Raw genomic sequence first — 16292 nt, 5'->3', positions numbered from 1 at the left:
CATTATATCTATTTAGTGCACTAGTATCTTTAACACGGATGACTCATGAAAACAGAAGGAGGATGTTAGTAGGAACCAATGGGACTACGTTGCCTTTTGAAACTAATTAGCAAGCAAACTATGTTTGAAACCTTGGAAATGTTTCATGAGGTCTTTGCTGTGGGATGCAGCTGACAGTAAAATATATACAGGTGTCTTTGTAGATACAACTACAACAACAGTGCAGAGAAGAGAATCTTTTTTCATTTTGGGAGATTTTAGTATGTTCATAGAGATAAGTTTAGTGACCCAGATGCAAAAGAAGTCAAAAAGACACAGTTTTTACAATAGATCTACTCTTTTCTTATATCAAACCTGATTGTGTGACATCAATTCACTGAGCTCTGCACTGCTGGACCGCTGATGTGCTGCAGAGTTTATACTGTATGTGTTATCTGTGAGAAAAGAAATGTGAACTCAGTCAGAGCAACATTATAATGATTCTTACTGTAGACACATGACTGCTATGGATTCAAGCATTTGTCTTTCTTACATTCAGGTTCACTGATTTGAAATGGTTGCTGTGAAAACCCCCTGTTCATCAGTCTCTGTACTCTACTGTATGTGAGAAGAACATCCTACGTTTAGTGGCTTTAAAAGATAAGTTCACAGTTTCTTAAGTCTGTCTTAAAACAATAGTCAGGTATCCAAATGAACACTGAAATAGGTTTTTCTTGCTCTGATCATTCCTCCTGCTATTACTGGCCATCGGGAGGTCCCCTCATAATGCAATTACAATGTAAGTGATGCTAAAATCCTCAATCCTCATTTTATTTTGCAATCCTCATTGCAAAATAAAAGATTATTTTAAGCTAATATGAAGGTTCAGCTATCCAAATGAGTCCAATCAAGTTGATATCTTTCAATGTTAGTCTTTTTAGTTCCAGTCTTTTTGTTACTATACTTCCACTAAGGCTCAAAAGGGAAACACAAAGATGGAATTTCATACTAACTTTGTAAGATATCTACTTGATTTAAGGGTTTCAGCTGGTGATTTTCTATATTTCTCTTTCCCTATTGTCAACAAATCTCATGAGCAGGGTCACACCAACAATGAACTCATCCTACTTACAAGTATTGTGTGTGTATCCAAAGCCAGATATATCGTATTCCTCTGTGCCGTAGACCTCCATTGTTGTCCAAAAACTAGTAAAAACACGTCACTGAGTCACACCACTGCCCTGGGTGACATGTTCCTTCGTCCATGAAGAGTTTGGTTACAGTAGCTTGTTTAGAAATGGCTCCAAAGAGTAAAACCAGCAATAAGATAGTAACCCTCAGGAGTGAGGTCCTAGTGCAGCAGACACCACTGTGCATGCACAGGTATGCTTTCAAGGTTTCAAATGACTTTAGGTGCTTAAAATCATACTGAGTGTCACAGTGACTGTGGCATCTGGTGAGCAAAACTTTTCAAAATGATGTTGCAAGTGAAGAATGTGACTCCAACTTTTCATGTACGGCGACATCTCATTTGCTTGAATTTGTTTAAAGATCCCCACAAGACATGTATGAAGACATATAAATTAATAATTATAATATCATAATAATATATAATTAATAATTATCTGCTTGGAACAATAATATGTCTGATATGGTTTTTCCAGAAAAAAGTATAGTTACCATGTTAAAATCCTTAAAATGACATCTCGGTCTCCCTCATTAAAAATTCCAGAAACTATGAATATGCAAATATATTTCATTTCGTAAGTTTAACAGCTGGACACAAGATGTCTCCTACTTCACTGTAAAGTCTATTCTCAGTGTTTGTACACTGGAGGCTTCAGGTTTCCACATCCCACTTGTATATGTTGAATATTGGACCACGATTGGCTTCAAAACTAGTTGTGATGTCACAAATCCTGCTCATAGGCCTGCCCCTTTAAAATCAGATTTTCAATGAGCACAGAGAAACTTTCCTCTCTCAGCAGATAAATATAAAAACAGCCTACTAGTGTAAAACTCTGCACATACTGTACATCATTCTGCACAGTGAAGCTAAAACATCCAACTGTAGGAACAAGAGGAAAAACATATTTATGAGGGGAGGGGGACTTTAAATATCTCAACTTCACAGCTGACAGCATTTTTTCAGCAACAAGTGATAAGTTAAGTCAGTATGCATAATGCTGCCGGATGTGTGCAATGCTCTTTGGCATCCATAATGCTCTTTTTTACGGTGTTGTGGGTGTGCATTATACTGTGCTAGATATGCATAATGCTGTACAGTGCTATATGTTTGCATGCTGAAGAAAAAATAATCTGATGTGCAGCTTGTGGGTGTTGTTCCTTTTTTTTTATCTGTTCAAACATTCACCTTTTTGATGACTTAATCTTCTATCACCATGTAAAATATTACATCTGTATGAAAATGGGCCATACAATTGAACTTGAACTGGATTAGTTTTGTGCTTTGCAGTGCAGATTCATGCATGTCAATCTTCAAGGCCTCACACCGAGCCCTCAGTGGCTCGGACTTTATAAACCCGGTTAAATGACAATGTCAAAAGCGTCATGTTCATCTGCCATTAATGTTGTTCCAATTCAACAGTAACACTGGAGAAAGAGCTTTATTTAATTAAAGTGATGTAGTCATTGTTTCTGCTTCTGCGTAAGTTGGCATGACTAAATGTATTACTGTTTGCAGCCTGCCAAGCTAATCTCACTGCACAATGAAAAGCCTCCCACGGCTGGAGCGAGTGTGTGGGCAGCTTTTGAAGCAGAACAAAGGAAATGGAGAGGCACTTACTGTCAGACACACACACACACACACACACACACACACACAGTGGAACATACATGGACACGTGCAAGCCTGTATACATCTGCTCATTTATTTCACACACACAGACAAATAGTAAACACACAGATGCAAACTGTGAATCTACCTTCATGCAGTTTCTCTGCATGTGAAAAAGAACAAACCGTACATCCTCTTCATGGAAAATTTTGCATGTGTTGGTATCTGTAGGGCACACTGTGCTGTTAATTGGACAAACTAATACTGTTTATACAGGCTTATGGCAAAGAGGAGAGACATGAAATGAGGCAGCTATATGGTCAGAATTAATCACAGCATCGTCAAGGTCACGCAAGATCAGAAAAGGACGTTTACGTAAGTTTTCTGCCTTGGGTTTAATTGGTTAGTCAAAGCTAACAAGCATTTATCTGTCAGCCTCTATTCAAACTCCATCATTGAGAAAAGTTAAAGCATTCCTGTGTTATCTTTCTTACTATATCTGTTTTAACACAGACATCATTTGCTGTAAGGGCAATGTGTTTGGTGAATTTGCTCGGATAAAAGATTTTGTGAGGTTGTGGAAGTTGAGCTGTTTGATTTCAATGCAATAAATCCATCAATACCCACTTAAGAAGAATTTATAAAAGCAAGGTAATCGCTACACTGGAAGGTTACATCTCCTGACTCCTGTAGAAAAGAAAAGCAAATCAGAGCTGAACAGCAGAATAATATTTCACAAGCATTTAAATGATAATCCAACACGTTATAAAGGCTGAAAACTGCTGCTGCAGAGCTTTCTGTGTGTCAAACTACAAGTTTTAGACATCACTGGTTGGGAATAAGTAGTCTGCTTAGATTGATGCAGTCATACCAACCAATATCACAGCTAATCTAAATTATAAGTCACTTCTAGTCAAGTCAAGTCCATTTTTATTTGTACAGCCTGATATCACAAATCATAAATTTCCCTTAGGTGGCTTTACAATCTGTACAGCGATACATCCTCCTCTATCCTTAAACCCTCAATTCAGATAAGCTTTCTGATGTGCTTTGTGGGTCCATTTCCGCCTTACAAATTTTCCAACTGCTCTGCCAAAGGGGGGGAACTGAAAATACACAAATTCAGATGTAGATAAACTTTTATCATTAATTCAACCCTTTGTGAAGGTCACATGCTTGCAGCTGCTTCACAGTCAAATTTAACCATCACTACTAACAGTTAGTATGACACAGAGATAAGATACAAGTGTGTAGTTGTGGACAGTGGGACGTGTCCATCTTACTTTTTCAAAAATGTCCTTTTTACCGGTTCAGTTTGATTTACTAGCATATTAAATTCTCTATAATATTGTCCGTATGTTATAATTCAGATGATAAGAGAAAGGAGCTGATTGAAATGTTGATTTGCCCACAGGGTTTTGCCTCTCGGACTACATACAGATTGCTCTACCCTCCTGGTGGAGCTGAACCAAGGCTGAGAGGAAGATCAGCAGCCACTAATCAGTGCTGGAAAAGTTACTCACTTGTTACTTGCAGTTGACGGTCAATTAAACTACATATTGTGCGGTGTCTGAAATCACTCTTTCGTTCACTCGCTACTCCCTGTATAATATACACTCAGTAGTTTTCTCTGAGTGATCGTCCTTTCTGCATCATCACTGACAGCTGCAGTGTCTCACGATTTAATTTTTTATTTAATGAGAGACGTTGCATCGTGGGATTGTCAGCAGAAAGAAGTGAAAATGTCATGGACTTAGAACTTAGTGCTTTTTTGTTGTTTTTACTTTATTTTTTTACTTTTGTGTCCCTCCAAAAAAAAAAAAAAACTGTGGCTCCGAAGAAGAATGGGCAGGTGGTTGAGTTAGTATCAATATCACTTGATGACACTATGTTACTGGTATTCAGACTGGTGCCATACATTTCCAGGCAATACCCAGCCCTACTTTTCCCTGAAATTAAACTCAATCTCAAGCAAATTCTGAAACTACTGTCAACCTCCTCCACATATCAATCCAGTGATGGAAGCTGAGGTATAACCCCTGCAATTTTTGGCCTGGACCCTATTTTTCCCCATATATTTTCTGCCTTGGGTGCTTACGGAGTTGTAGCTCCAAAGTGAAATTGGTCAGAGCCGATGATTAAGTAAGAACATGTAGAAATGAGGTGCAAGTTGGAAACAGCAAGTGTGGTGGATGAGATGAAGTTTGAAGTTAGTTATGACCTAAAACATGATCAGATTTCCACTCAAGTCTTAAAACTAGATAAAGAGACATCAGTTAAACAAATGAGACAAAAACTTTACACTTGTTCATTTATTTATTGAGGAAAATGATCCAATGTTACATATTTGTGCATGGCAAAAGTGTGTGTACCAATCAATGGGATGACAATCAAGTGTGAGTCTGGGAGGCCCTGCCTTATTTCAAGAAGAGAAATCTGGGTCTTCACTGTCAAACTCTAAGCTTCACAACACAGGTTTGTGGAAGTGTGTCATGGCTCAAACAACCTTAGAAGAAGATTGGTTGATGCTCACCAAGCTGGAAAGGGTTACAAGACCATTTCTGAAGAGTTTGGACTCCACCGGTCGACTGTCAGACAGGTCATATACAAATTGAAGACATCCAACACCATTGTTACCCTCCCCAGGAGTGGTCGAACAACAAAAATTGTTCAAAATTCGCTCAAGACCACATGGATAAGCCAGATGGTGATTGGAAAAATGTTCTGTGGATGGATGAGACCAAAATCAAACTTTTTGGCTTGAATGAGAAGTGTTCTGTTTGGCAATAAGCAAACACTGCATTCCAGTAGAACAACCTTATCCTATCTGTGTAACATGGTGGTGGTAGCATCATGGTTTGGGCTGCTTTGCCGCCTCTGAACCAGGACAGCTTGCAATCATTGATGGAGCTACGAGTTCTAAGTTGTACCAGCAAATTCTACAGGAAAATGTCAAGGTATCTGTCTGTGCACTGAAGCTCAACAGAAAGTGGGTCATGCAGAAAGACAACGACACTAAACGACAAGTTGTTCTACCAAAGAATGGTTAAAGCAGAAGAAAGATAATGTTTTGGAACGGCTGAGTCAAAGTCCTGACCTTAATCCTAAAGAAATGCTGTGGAAGGACCTGAAGCATGTAGTTCATGCAAAGAAGCCCAAAACATCCCTGAGTTGAGACTGTTCTGTAAGGACGAATGGGCTCAAATTCCTCCAAGCTGATGTGCAGAGCTGATAAACAGTTACTGGAAACATTTGGTTGAAGTTATTGCTGCAAAAGGGGGTCACACCAGTTACTGAAACCAAGGGTTCACATACTTTTGCCTCCTATAAATGTGTAAGATTGGATAATTTTCCTCAATAAATAAATGAAAAAGATGAAAAAAATGTTGTTTTTTTTGTCTCATTTGTTTAATTGGATTCACTTTGTCTAGTTTTAGGACTTGTGTAAATATCTGATCAGGTTTTAGGTCATATTTATGCAGAAATACAGAAAACTCTAAAGGGTTCACAAACTTTCAAGCAGTACTGTATACTGTACAGTGAATAAAGAATAAAGATGATACTTTGACATGTGATCCATATCTCACATTATAATCTGTGATTTTCCCTCCCAACTCCACTCTGTACACAAAAAGAATCAGTTCACAATAGCCGATCATTTCAACCTGCCAACCATTTGTAGATACTTAAGACACAGCAGTTGTTCTGCTAAAGGATGTTATTTATTGAAGGGCACTGTAGATCTTTTTTTTATGAACATGCAATTGTAGGAGAGGAGGAGGGAAAGGAAGAATGAATAAAAAAGAAAAGGAGAAAGAAAGAAAGAAGTTGAAAGTGCAGTATTTTATTATATAGCTGCCATGATGATGAGATAATAACCTGCAGAAAGTAAGAGAGGAGTGAACTGGATCACCCCTCCAACACACACACACATTTCCTGGAGACTTACCCTAACACTGACCATAACTACTGACCCAAAAATCTACATTTCACCAATTGGGGGTTTTTGTCCCCTGTTGCACAAACCATCTCCAGTTAACTGGTCTTATGTCTGGTGTGTGTCCCTGAAAGTGACTTAAGTCATAACCTACTGTCATGTGTAAACCATTGGGGAAAAAAAGACACCTACTGTTATGAACTGATTATTGGTGCCAAATTTAAAAGTGGTGATTCCATACTAAGTATTTATATGGACAGACATTGCAAATAGATGTGTGTGGATTTTGATGTTTACATCACCCATTCAATGGCCTATACTGAAATGAGAAACCGTGTGTAATTCCAGCCTTCATGAGGCCTAGCAAAGACGTCGTTAATATTAATTATAATCATTAATTGATTCCCTCTGGTTGCCTCATTAGATTGTGTGAGGAAATGTCTCTCTCATAAGATATAAAAAGGAGCAGGCAAGTCATCCAGATAGATGAGTGATGGGTGGTGATTACAAGTCCTCATTCTACAAACAAAGAAAAATCTCTTTTATTGTTATTAAAGCTATTTTATATACACACAAACACTCCGTAAAGAATCTGTACTATTTAACTAAACGCAGTTATCTGTCCCACTTACATTAAAATATGGTTATTTACTGAATTTAAAAAGACACGGTACAGTTTTAGGCTTTGACATGATCCTCTTTCACCAATCAGAATCAGCTCCCAGGTTACAGCAGTGTTGTCTGCAACCTATTTGTGTGACAAATGACCCATCATTTAAACCCATTAATCTTAATGGGTTTGGCAGGTGCGCTGTCAACAGGAACCATTTAGAGACACGATTTCTGCACCTCCTCTCCACGGCTTTGAGAGCAAACGGAAATGAAAGTGTGCGCTTTAAACTAATTGAAGCTGGTTAAAGAAGACTTAAGTGTGACAGAATCATAATGTGTTTTGGCTCAGCGTGTACTGTAAGTGTGTTGTCACCTGGATATCGAGGGAACTGCAGAAATATGAATTATACCATTCAACCATCTCATTACCTGGCTGTGGCTGTCAGCTGTCACAGCACACACACACACACACACACACACACACACACACAGGACATTCATAGGGTAGTGTAGCCACAGGGCAAGTGTACAGTATGACTGTCTTTCCTCCAAAACCAGGCATAATGATAGGCTGTGGGTGATTGACAGATGTCTGAATTGTGTGTGTGTGTGTGTGTGTGTGTGTCTGCCTCAGCCAAGTCAAATGTGTAAGTGGCTGCCTGCTGTCAGATGAAGTTAAACATTGTGTGGATGCATGTGCAACTGTATGAACACACCTCAATTCTAGGCAGGTAAGAGCAGAGAAAGAGGCTATTATTGTACAGCCATTAACTGCACACAGACAACAAGTGAATTAAAAATAGAAGTACAGTACCAGTTAAAAGTTTGGACACACTTTCTCATTGAAGTGAATGGAAGATGTGTTTGACTGATACTGTGCATTTTAACAAAGTTCCAACATGCAGTGTAGTAACAGTAACAACAAGCTTTAAGGTGCATCTTGTGATTTTTTATCAGCGGATGGAGTTGTCATGTCAGATGTCGTGGAGATGGTTCAGATGTCATCAAGTCTGGGACTTTGCTTAATAAAGCAACTCCATCTGCTGATGAAGGCCACAAGATGTGGCTGAAAACTCCAGAGGACATCTGGTAAGTAGACCTTGGGTAAGAATTTATTTATTGACTTTTATTTCTGATGTTGAGAATTATTTTTTGGGCTCTATAAATGTGCTGTTTAAAACTACAATAGACTACATTTTCTGATAAAAATGTACGTTAATTTAAATGTATTATTTACATAAGTATCTTAGCTGTCTATAATATGTGTCCACTGATAATTCAAAATATTTTGTCTATACAGTTTCCCTACAACCATGTCATGCAGCAAATAATTTAATTCAATGATTTAATTTAGTACTGAAGTGATTAGTTGATTTAACAGAATTATTTATCATTTTGTAAGCATTAATGGCAAACATTACCTCGTTACAACTCCTCAATTGTGAATATTTGCTACTCCTCAATATATTCATCCATAAAAAATCGTGCAAATTACAGTGCCTAAATACAGAACATAACATATAAATATTCACAAAATAAAATGTAAAAGAACCATTGAAACAATAGCATAAAAACTAGAATTGAAATGAGACTTTACATCCTCTTACAAATCTCTGGTGTGCCGTCATATTCCCTGAAGGATAAAAGGCAGAATACTGATCAGTGGGTGTGCCAGGTGGTCTTCATCAGCCTCTGTGTTCAATAAAACAATCCACACTGTCACACATACAGCAGATCATCTTCATCTGCATAATTCTACAGGACAATTTGACTGTTCAAATTTCTGATGTTTTATAAACTAAGTGATTACTTAAGAAACTATTCAGATGATTAATTTATAATGAAAATCGTTAGTTGTACCATAAAATAATTTTATTTTTCCACCTTTCAATGCTGACAGTCAACTGTAACGTTTAGTGAAATGAGCACATGATGAAACAAACGACAAGACGTATTAGTTTCATTTATATTCTCTTTAATATATCTTAAAAAATGGATATACAATCTGAGAAAGAAACGGTTGAGGATTTGAAGAAGAACAGGTTGTCAATCTTCTGTCCTGGCCCCAAGATGGAGCTAGCTCAAGCAGACATTTCCCAATAACATCCTGGGAAAAAAAAACAAACAAACAAACAAAAAAAACAAACAAAACAAAACAAAAAAAAAAAACACTGCTCACTGCCAAAATGAAGGGCATGCAAGCAAACATCGGAGAATTAGTAAGGCTAAGATTACTGCAAGTATTGGGCTACCGTATCCTGGAGGCAAACGCTACCATAAAAAAAATCAACTGTCATGGTGATTACTCATGATGGCTTCATTTTAACAGGCAGTTAGTTTAGCCTTCAAGGTTTGACTGGACCGAAACCACGCTGGGTAAAATGCTGGGAAAAAACCCCACAGTCACATTTGCTTGGTCATATTCTCAGGTCCTTTATTTTAGCAGAGGCCAGTGTCATCTGTTGTTGTTTGTTTTCACTTGGAAAACAATTATAATTTGAGCTGTTGAACCCTGGGCCGGAATAACGAGGAAAAAAAAAAAAAAAAAAAAAAAAAAGGAAAGAGGGGCAAGAGGGAGCCAGAGCATGCTAACAAATCACATTGTTTCAACACATCATACTGTAACTGCCTACACACTCGCACACAGACACACACACACACACACACACACACACTCCACAAGCACAAGAGTTTCAGTCTTTACACTCACACGCACACGCATACGCAAAAACCTCAAACATAAAATTTTTAATCTTCAACAATTACATTTCTGACATCCTTAGTAAAATGCACTGCTGGCAGATCACATAGACTTTGCCTCATGCAGACATGTGAACACAAAGCTGAATGGAGTGAGAACAGACTTGATGCTCAGAGATAATGATTCAAACTGGAGGCACAACGCTAGCTAGAGCCAAGCAAAAACACACACACACACACATACATACACGCACACTGGACCCTCACTGGCTCATCGAGTGATGCGGTCTTTCTCCCCATCTCTGACTGACTGACTGACACACACACACACACAAACATGCTTCTATATTGGCCAAATTCCACAATGGCAGAGGTTCAAAAAGACAGTTATCCGTTTTGCTCTAAATCCCCGGAGTCGTGCAGTCTAGAGCACTACTCAATTTAGCAATGGAATCGCGCCGCCTACGCAAATTAAAGGTATACTGTGCAGGAATTGTCAGTTGGTGTTTGTAAACAAACAGCATTCAAAGTTGGCCCCTCCTCCCCCTAACGAGCAAGAGAGAGCGAGACAGAGAGAGAGAGAGAGAGCTGTGGTCGAGCGAGCTAGAGAGCGAATGAGAAGAGTGAGCGGGTGCTGGCGAGAAGGAAGCTGTGAATCAGAGTAATAAAATGTTATTTTCTGATTGTTTCACGGTGGTTACATTGTAAAGCGCGAATAAACACACCCACTCTCTGCTGTGTGTGTGTGTCGGTCAAACAGCAGCACTCTGCACACAGCAGAGGAGGGAGACAGAGAAGCAGGAAAAAATATTACAGGCAGAGGGGAAAGTCTCTGCAGATAAATACACCACCACACACTTCTAGTCGCTCATAAGTGATAATTAAGAGGGATTACTTTTGTATGAGTATGAGTCTATACATTGTTTTTTTATTAAAATCCTGCACAGTATACCTTTAACTAGCAAGCTAACTAGCTAGCGAGGGAATTAATTAGCACTGTAGCGAACAAGTTAATTCACTTGCAAGAATGCCAACTGGCTACCCAGTGAGTGACGTCTTTATATTCACAGACACTTTTTGGTGGCGACCTAGCTACACTACAACTGTGAGGGTTGTAGTGTCTCTTGCACTGACTGGCAGAAAACCAACCTCTTGTTATCCTGCTAGCTAACTAGAAAACTCACTACCTAGTAAGCACGCTCGCTAGTACCGCTAGCATGTTAGCCCACTAGCCTGCTCACGAGCTGTTTAGCCTGATATCTAACTTGTAGGCACCTCCATTCGTTCCGAATTGACAAAAGCACACAAAGACATATGCAGCATCTCTCAAGAGTAAATCAGAACCTCTGCCACTGACTTTTCCACACACAACCAGACAATAAAAAAAAAAGAAATAGTACATATACACACAAAGAGAGAGACTTCAGGAGTACCGTCTCTCTAGAAAGATAAGCTCTATAGCATAGCTTGTGAAATCTCCCACAGCAACCAGAACGAGAGGGTACTCTACAGTGCAGTCGTCAAATATTAGGACAGATAAATATCTTCTATTGTTTTGGCTCTGTGCTCCAACACATTGGATGTAAACCATCTATGCGCTGACCTTCAGCTTCCTGGGTGTTCACATCTGTATAACAGTGTAGGTCCTCTTGTAACTACTCCCCCAATTTTAGGAGAATACTGCGGGACAATGCTACTAATGATACATAAAGGCTTTGTTATGGCCAAAATGGATTGTTCAGTAATCTGACCTCAATCAAACTGTTGATGTTCACCTGTTCTGTTACTTTTTGTCCCCTAAAATTGGGGCACTACATTTAAAAAGAACAACAATGTGAACACTGTTCAATCAGACGTGGATGTAAACAACCTCAAATGAAGCTGGAACCTTGTCTCAGAGCCAACACAATAAAAAATGACTGTCGCTATCTTAATACTTTCTGATTGCATTGTAATGTAAGTGTGAATAAACCTCTCCATCCTCCATGGAAAAAAGGTATATGTGACTGTGTGTGTGCATGTGTGTGTGTGTGTGTGTAGAGAAGAGATAGAGAGGAGATGAAGCTGAAAACAGAGTTCAATACATTTGGCTGTGGTAAAGTTTTATCTCAACTTTATCCAAATGGAGCTGAAAACACACAGAGGGTCTGTATGAGAGCAGGAGTGTGTGCATGTGTGTGTGTGTGTGTTTGTGTATGTGAACATGCAGGGACAGTGACAACAGAATGGGACGATATGGTACTGGTCATTCACATGCTGTCTAGTGGGGCTTGGGGCTGTAGGATTTCCAACGTGAATGTGTGTATATATGTGTGTGTGTGTGAGTAATAGACAAGTGTACGACAATGTGTATATGCGTTTGTCTTATACCACAGGATGGGACACCGCGTATGTATGTCTGTGAACTCACATGCATTTTCTCTTTAGCAACACATACATGGCAGGCACTGGAAAAGAGAACTGATAGTAACATTTTCTTTCTCTTAATTTGTCAAATTTTAAAACAGCTAAATGTAACTTCTTTAGTCTTTTTTTTTTTTTTTTTAGATTAGATCTTTTTTTCTTTTTTTTTTTTAACGCCACTGAATCATCACATCCCTTACCTTCGTTCATTTCCGACAGGCTCAGGGACACCTCAGCGAGGCGGCATCATTCAGTGATCTTGCCACAATGAATTGTGGTCATCGTAACACTCAAATAGGATAATTAAAGCATATTTTCTTTTGTTGAGTTAAGTCCTTCTTCAAACACATCATTTTTTTCTTTTTTTTTTTTTTATTTTGTTCCTGCAATGTGGAGTTTATTGCGACTGGGTGAACAGAGGAGGGGGGGGGGGCATTGGTGGGGCAGTGGTATCAAGAGGAGGAGAGCAGTTATGAGTCAAAGAGTCAGCTGCTGATTCACGCACATCGGGGGGGAGTTGGCCAAGATAAGCAGAGGCAAGGTAGAGCAGTTTGGTTGGTTGGTTGGTGCAGGCTGATGTAGGTAGCCGGTGCTTCTATCATCTGGCGTAGTGCTTGATGTAATCTTGAACTTTATTCCGAAAATCCTCCTGGATGGGAGAGAGAGGACAGTAAAAGAGAAGAGTGTGAGAGTTATAGGGGAAAAGCCGGAAATTAAACACTCGTACAAGGCAGACAGATAAATGTGACAAAGACGGAAATATGATCTGCGATTTAAAAACAAGACTTGGAATCCACAGCTCTGTGAGGCTGTACTGTATTTTCAAGTATTTGATCATAAACCAAAATATTAGACAACTTGGACTTGGGGAAAGGATGGTGAGGGGGGAGAAGTCAGTGGATCATCGAATCCAAAAGGATTAATTCTCCTGTTATCCATCCGATGATCGAGGTCGAGACATTTCACAAAAAAGCAAAAATGTAAAACTCATGGTGGCCCTTTGGGGAGGGATATTCAGGGATATTCAGTTGGTTGCAATCTGCAACATCACCGCTCAATCCTACACTCTTCACCTTTAAAATGAGGCCTCTGACTTTATATCAGCATTTTTAAGAAGAATTTTTTCATTGAGTCAGTTGATTTAATTACTTTCTAAGATAAAGATTTTAATAAAAGCTGGCTTTAAATTCTTCTAGACACTCAAAACTACAAAAATATAAAGCTTTGTGCTCTTTGAAGCATATTAAACCAGGATTTAAAATTCAATCGCCTATATCTGTATGTTCATCTGCAATTTTATTTCATTATAATTAGGGCATATCTCATCTTGTTTATGATGACTTCTCTTGGTCATATCCCTTCTGGTCATGTCTTTCCCCTCGTCTTGATCGTGCCCTCTCTGGTTGTGCTTGGCTTCTTTCCATCCCCACGCAACCTCCCCTTTCCTGGACCCATCCCTCCTAGTTACATCTGACCCGATCAACCTCTGTTTGTAACCTCTCCTCTCATTCCTCTGCTCTCACCCTTCAGTCATTTCCTCAGCTCTGCCCAACACACTGCTGCCTCCTTCTCTTCAACTACTGGGCTTGTTTTGGGGATACTCTGTTTATTTTAGCTGACTGTTTATTTCTACTCTTTTGAAGCATCAGGCAGAATGCATTACAGTACACTCATATTATCATGGATTTTGATCAAAGGTTGTAGAGTAGACTGCTACTAATCCCGGCTTCAGCAGCTTTCCTCTCCTATTACTGTATGAAATGATTTCCTTTAGTGTCTAAGAAAGTGCATGGCTTAGCAAAGCTGTATCGTAGCTAGACAAACTGTAAAATATAGAGATTGTGGTAATTGAGACACAGTGTCACAGCTAAGGGAGCATTATTTACTGGGCTTAATGATGATGCAGTCGGTACAAGGGACTGGAAAATAGCTTCTGCAGCACCAAAGTACAGAGTCGTGTAAATGATGGTATTAGTTATGGCTTTCGAGTAAAGACTGCTAAAACTATTTCTATAGATAGTAGCTGTGCATTTTTCTAACATGCTATTGTGGTTCTTATGTTAGTTTTGTGATCAATTATGGGTGACTGATGCTAAAACTGTTGAACACAAAACAAATGACAATATGAAAAAAAAAAAAAGATAGTACCTGCAGTAGAAATGTAAAAGATTTGTTTTCACTTTGACATTAAAAACCTCAAAAATCAATCAAAATCGCCTCTCCAGAACACTTTCAACACAACATATCCTGTCTCAGCTACAGAAGCACAATCAGAAAACCTCTGCGCCATGTTACAACTTTTTGAAAATGATAAAAGAAGCCCTGTATGATAAACTACATGAAGCACTGAAAGCTAGTGCAACAGGGAGCTAACCTGAGAGCCGGGTTGGACTTTTAGCTCTTGACAGCAGGTTAAGCCTACTTTGTCTACTAGAGGGCTTTTAATTGCTTTTACATAAATATATAATAATATTTCTTCCTAGGACACCACAAAGTCATTCTAGACAGCATATACTCATGCTTTATAGCATCACCCACACATCTTTAATTGTTTAACTACTTCCCAAATCTCAGAAATGCACTAAAGTGACACTACTATTTATTTGTATTGTAAATTACTGCTTTGCTGCATGTACTCTAGAGGGACAGTTTTGCACCGACCTTCCTTATCCCCCCCCAAATCCCTTCACAGCAACCCCCCTCTTGTTCTGTTTAATAGTTATCCCTATCACCCATCCATCACCGCAGGGGTCTTGGCTATTAAATGCCGTCCACAAACCCAGTGTGTCCCACACTGACATCAGCTCGTTGATTTACGGCACAGCTCTGGTGGTAAGTTTATTCCTGCGTGCATTGCTGGGGCTTTTGTGGTCACTGGGGTATGAGCGGGAGACAGACGGGGGTACGTGAGAGAAACATGAGTAAGAGGGAAGAGAAAGAGCGATGGAGAGAGAGAGAGAGAGAGAAAGAGGAGAAAAGGAGGCTGTATGGGTGTGTGTGTGTGTGTACAGACATGGATGACAGACAGGAATGCTGAAAAGCTGCCAGTGACAAAACTTCAGCAGTGATGACAGCAGTCTGAGTATCTGTCCACAGAGGGATGATGGATCAGCCCTACTGCTGCTGAGGGATTTCTCCCTCTAAGGGCCATACTTTAATAGTGTGAGAGCTACGGCCAGCACAAAGCAGTCATGTATGTCTCAGGCACATGAGCAGTGTGTGTATCTCTGAGCGCACCTGCTATTCTGGTTTGTTAAGGTGCCACCTGCGAAGAATGATGGGTGAGGTGTAACATAGATCCATGCCGTTATCCGCTCAGCCGGTCACAGTGCTCGTCTCATAGCAGAGCCAATCACAGCGGAGCATAACTTCTCCAGATGTGGCCACGTACAGTAGTGTAACTTAGATTAATATCTCTGGAAGCTCAGATATGCTCTCTTTATGTTTAAGCCTCTAAATCTGCTGTAATCTGATTGGATGCGGTTTGTAAGATCAGCGGTTTAGATAATTCAGTAACGCAGTTCAAGTTAAAATAGTTTCACAAACACAGTCGAACATTTGATATCATGACCGTTCAAGCAACTAACAAATGCTCGGATTAAAAATACACGACCCTAATGGAAACCGTGAGCCCGTCACATCGCCCTCGAGGAAGAGTCACTTCACAGAAAACATGTATCTGTACAAAGCACACGCTCACAAAAGCTATTATACACTTCAGACTTATAATAGCTGGAGGAGGGTTTCATACAGGTGTGATGCTTTTAAATTCTGTCAGTCCTTGTGGCTACACAGATCCCAAGGTGAGAAGGGAACCAGAAAGGATAGTTCATGATCCTGTATATAGTATATGTATGCAAGAAT

General features: G+C 39.4%; 1 protein-coding gene across 1 annotated transcript in view; it reads right to left on the bottom strand.

The window, feature by feature from the left end:
- Window positions 1–12121: 12121 nt before the first annotated feature.
- The window catches only part of ube2f (ubiquitin-conjugating enzyme E2F (putative)), a 44969-nt gene continuing 40798 nt past the window's right edge, over window positions 12122–16292 (bottom strand). Inside the window, exon 10 of the mRNA XM_067603128.1 lies at window positions 12122–13077. Coding sequence (XP_067459229.1) covers window positions 13027–13077 — 51 coding nt within the window. The 3' untranslated portion in view covers window positions 12122–13026. The remainder of the gene's footprint in view (window positions 13078–16292) is intronic.

The sequence above is a fragment of the Thunnus thynnus genome, chromosome 11 (assembly GCF_963924715.1).
Source record: "Thunnus thynnus chromosome 11, fThuThy2.1, whole genome shotgun sequence".
NCBI classification, from domain to species: Eukaryota; Metazoa; Chordata; class Actinopteri; order Scombriformes; family Scombridae; genus Thunnus; species Thunnus thynnus.
Note: the sequence above shows the minus strand (reverse complement) of the source record. Positions and strands in the feature narration are given on the sequence as shown.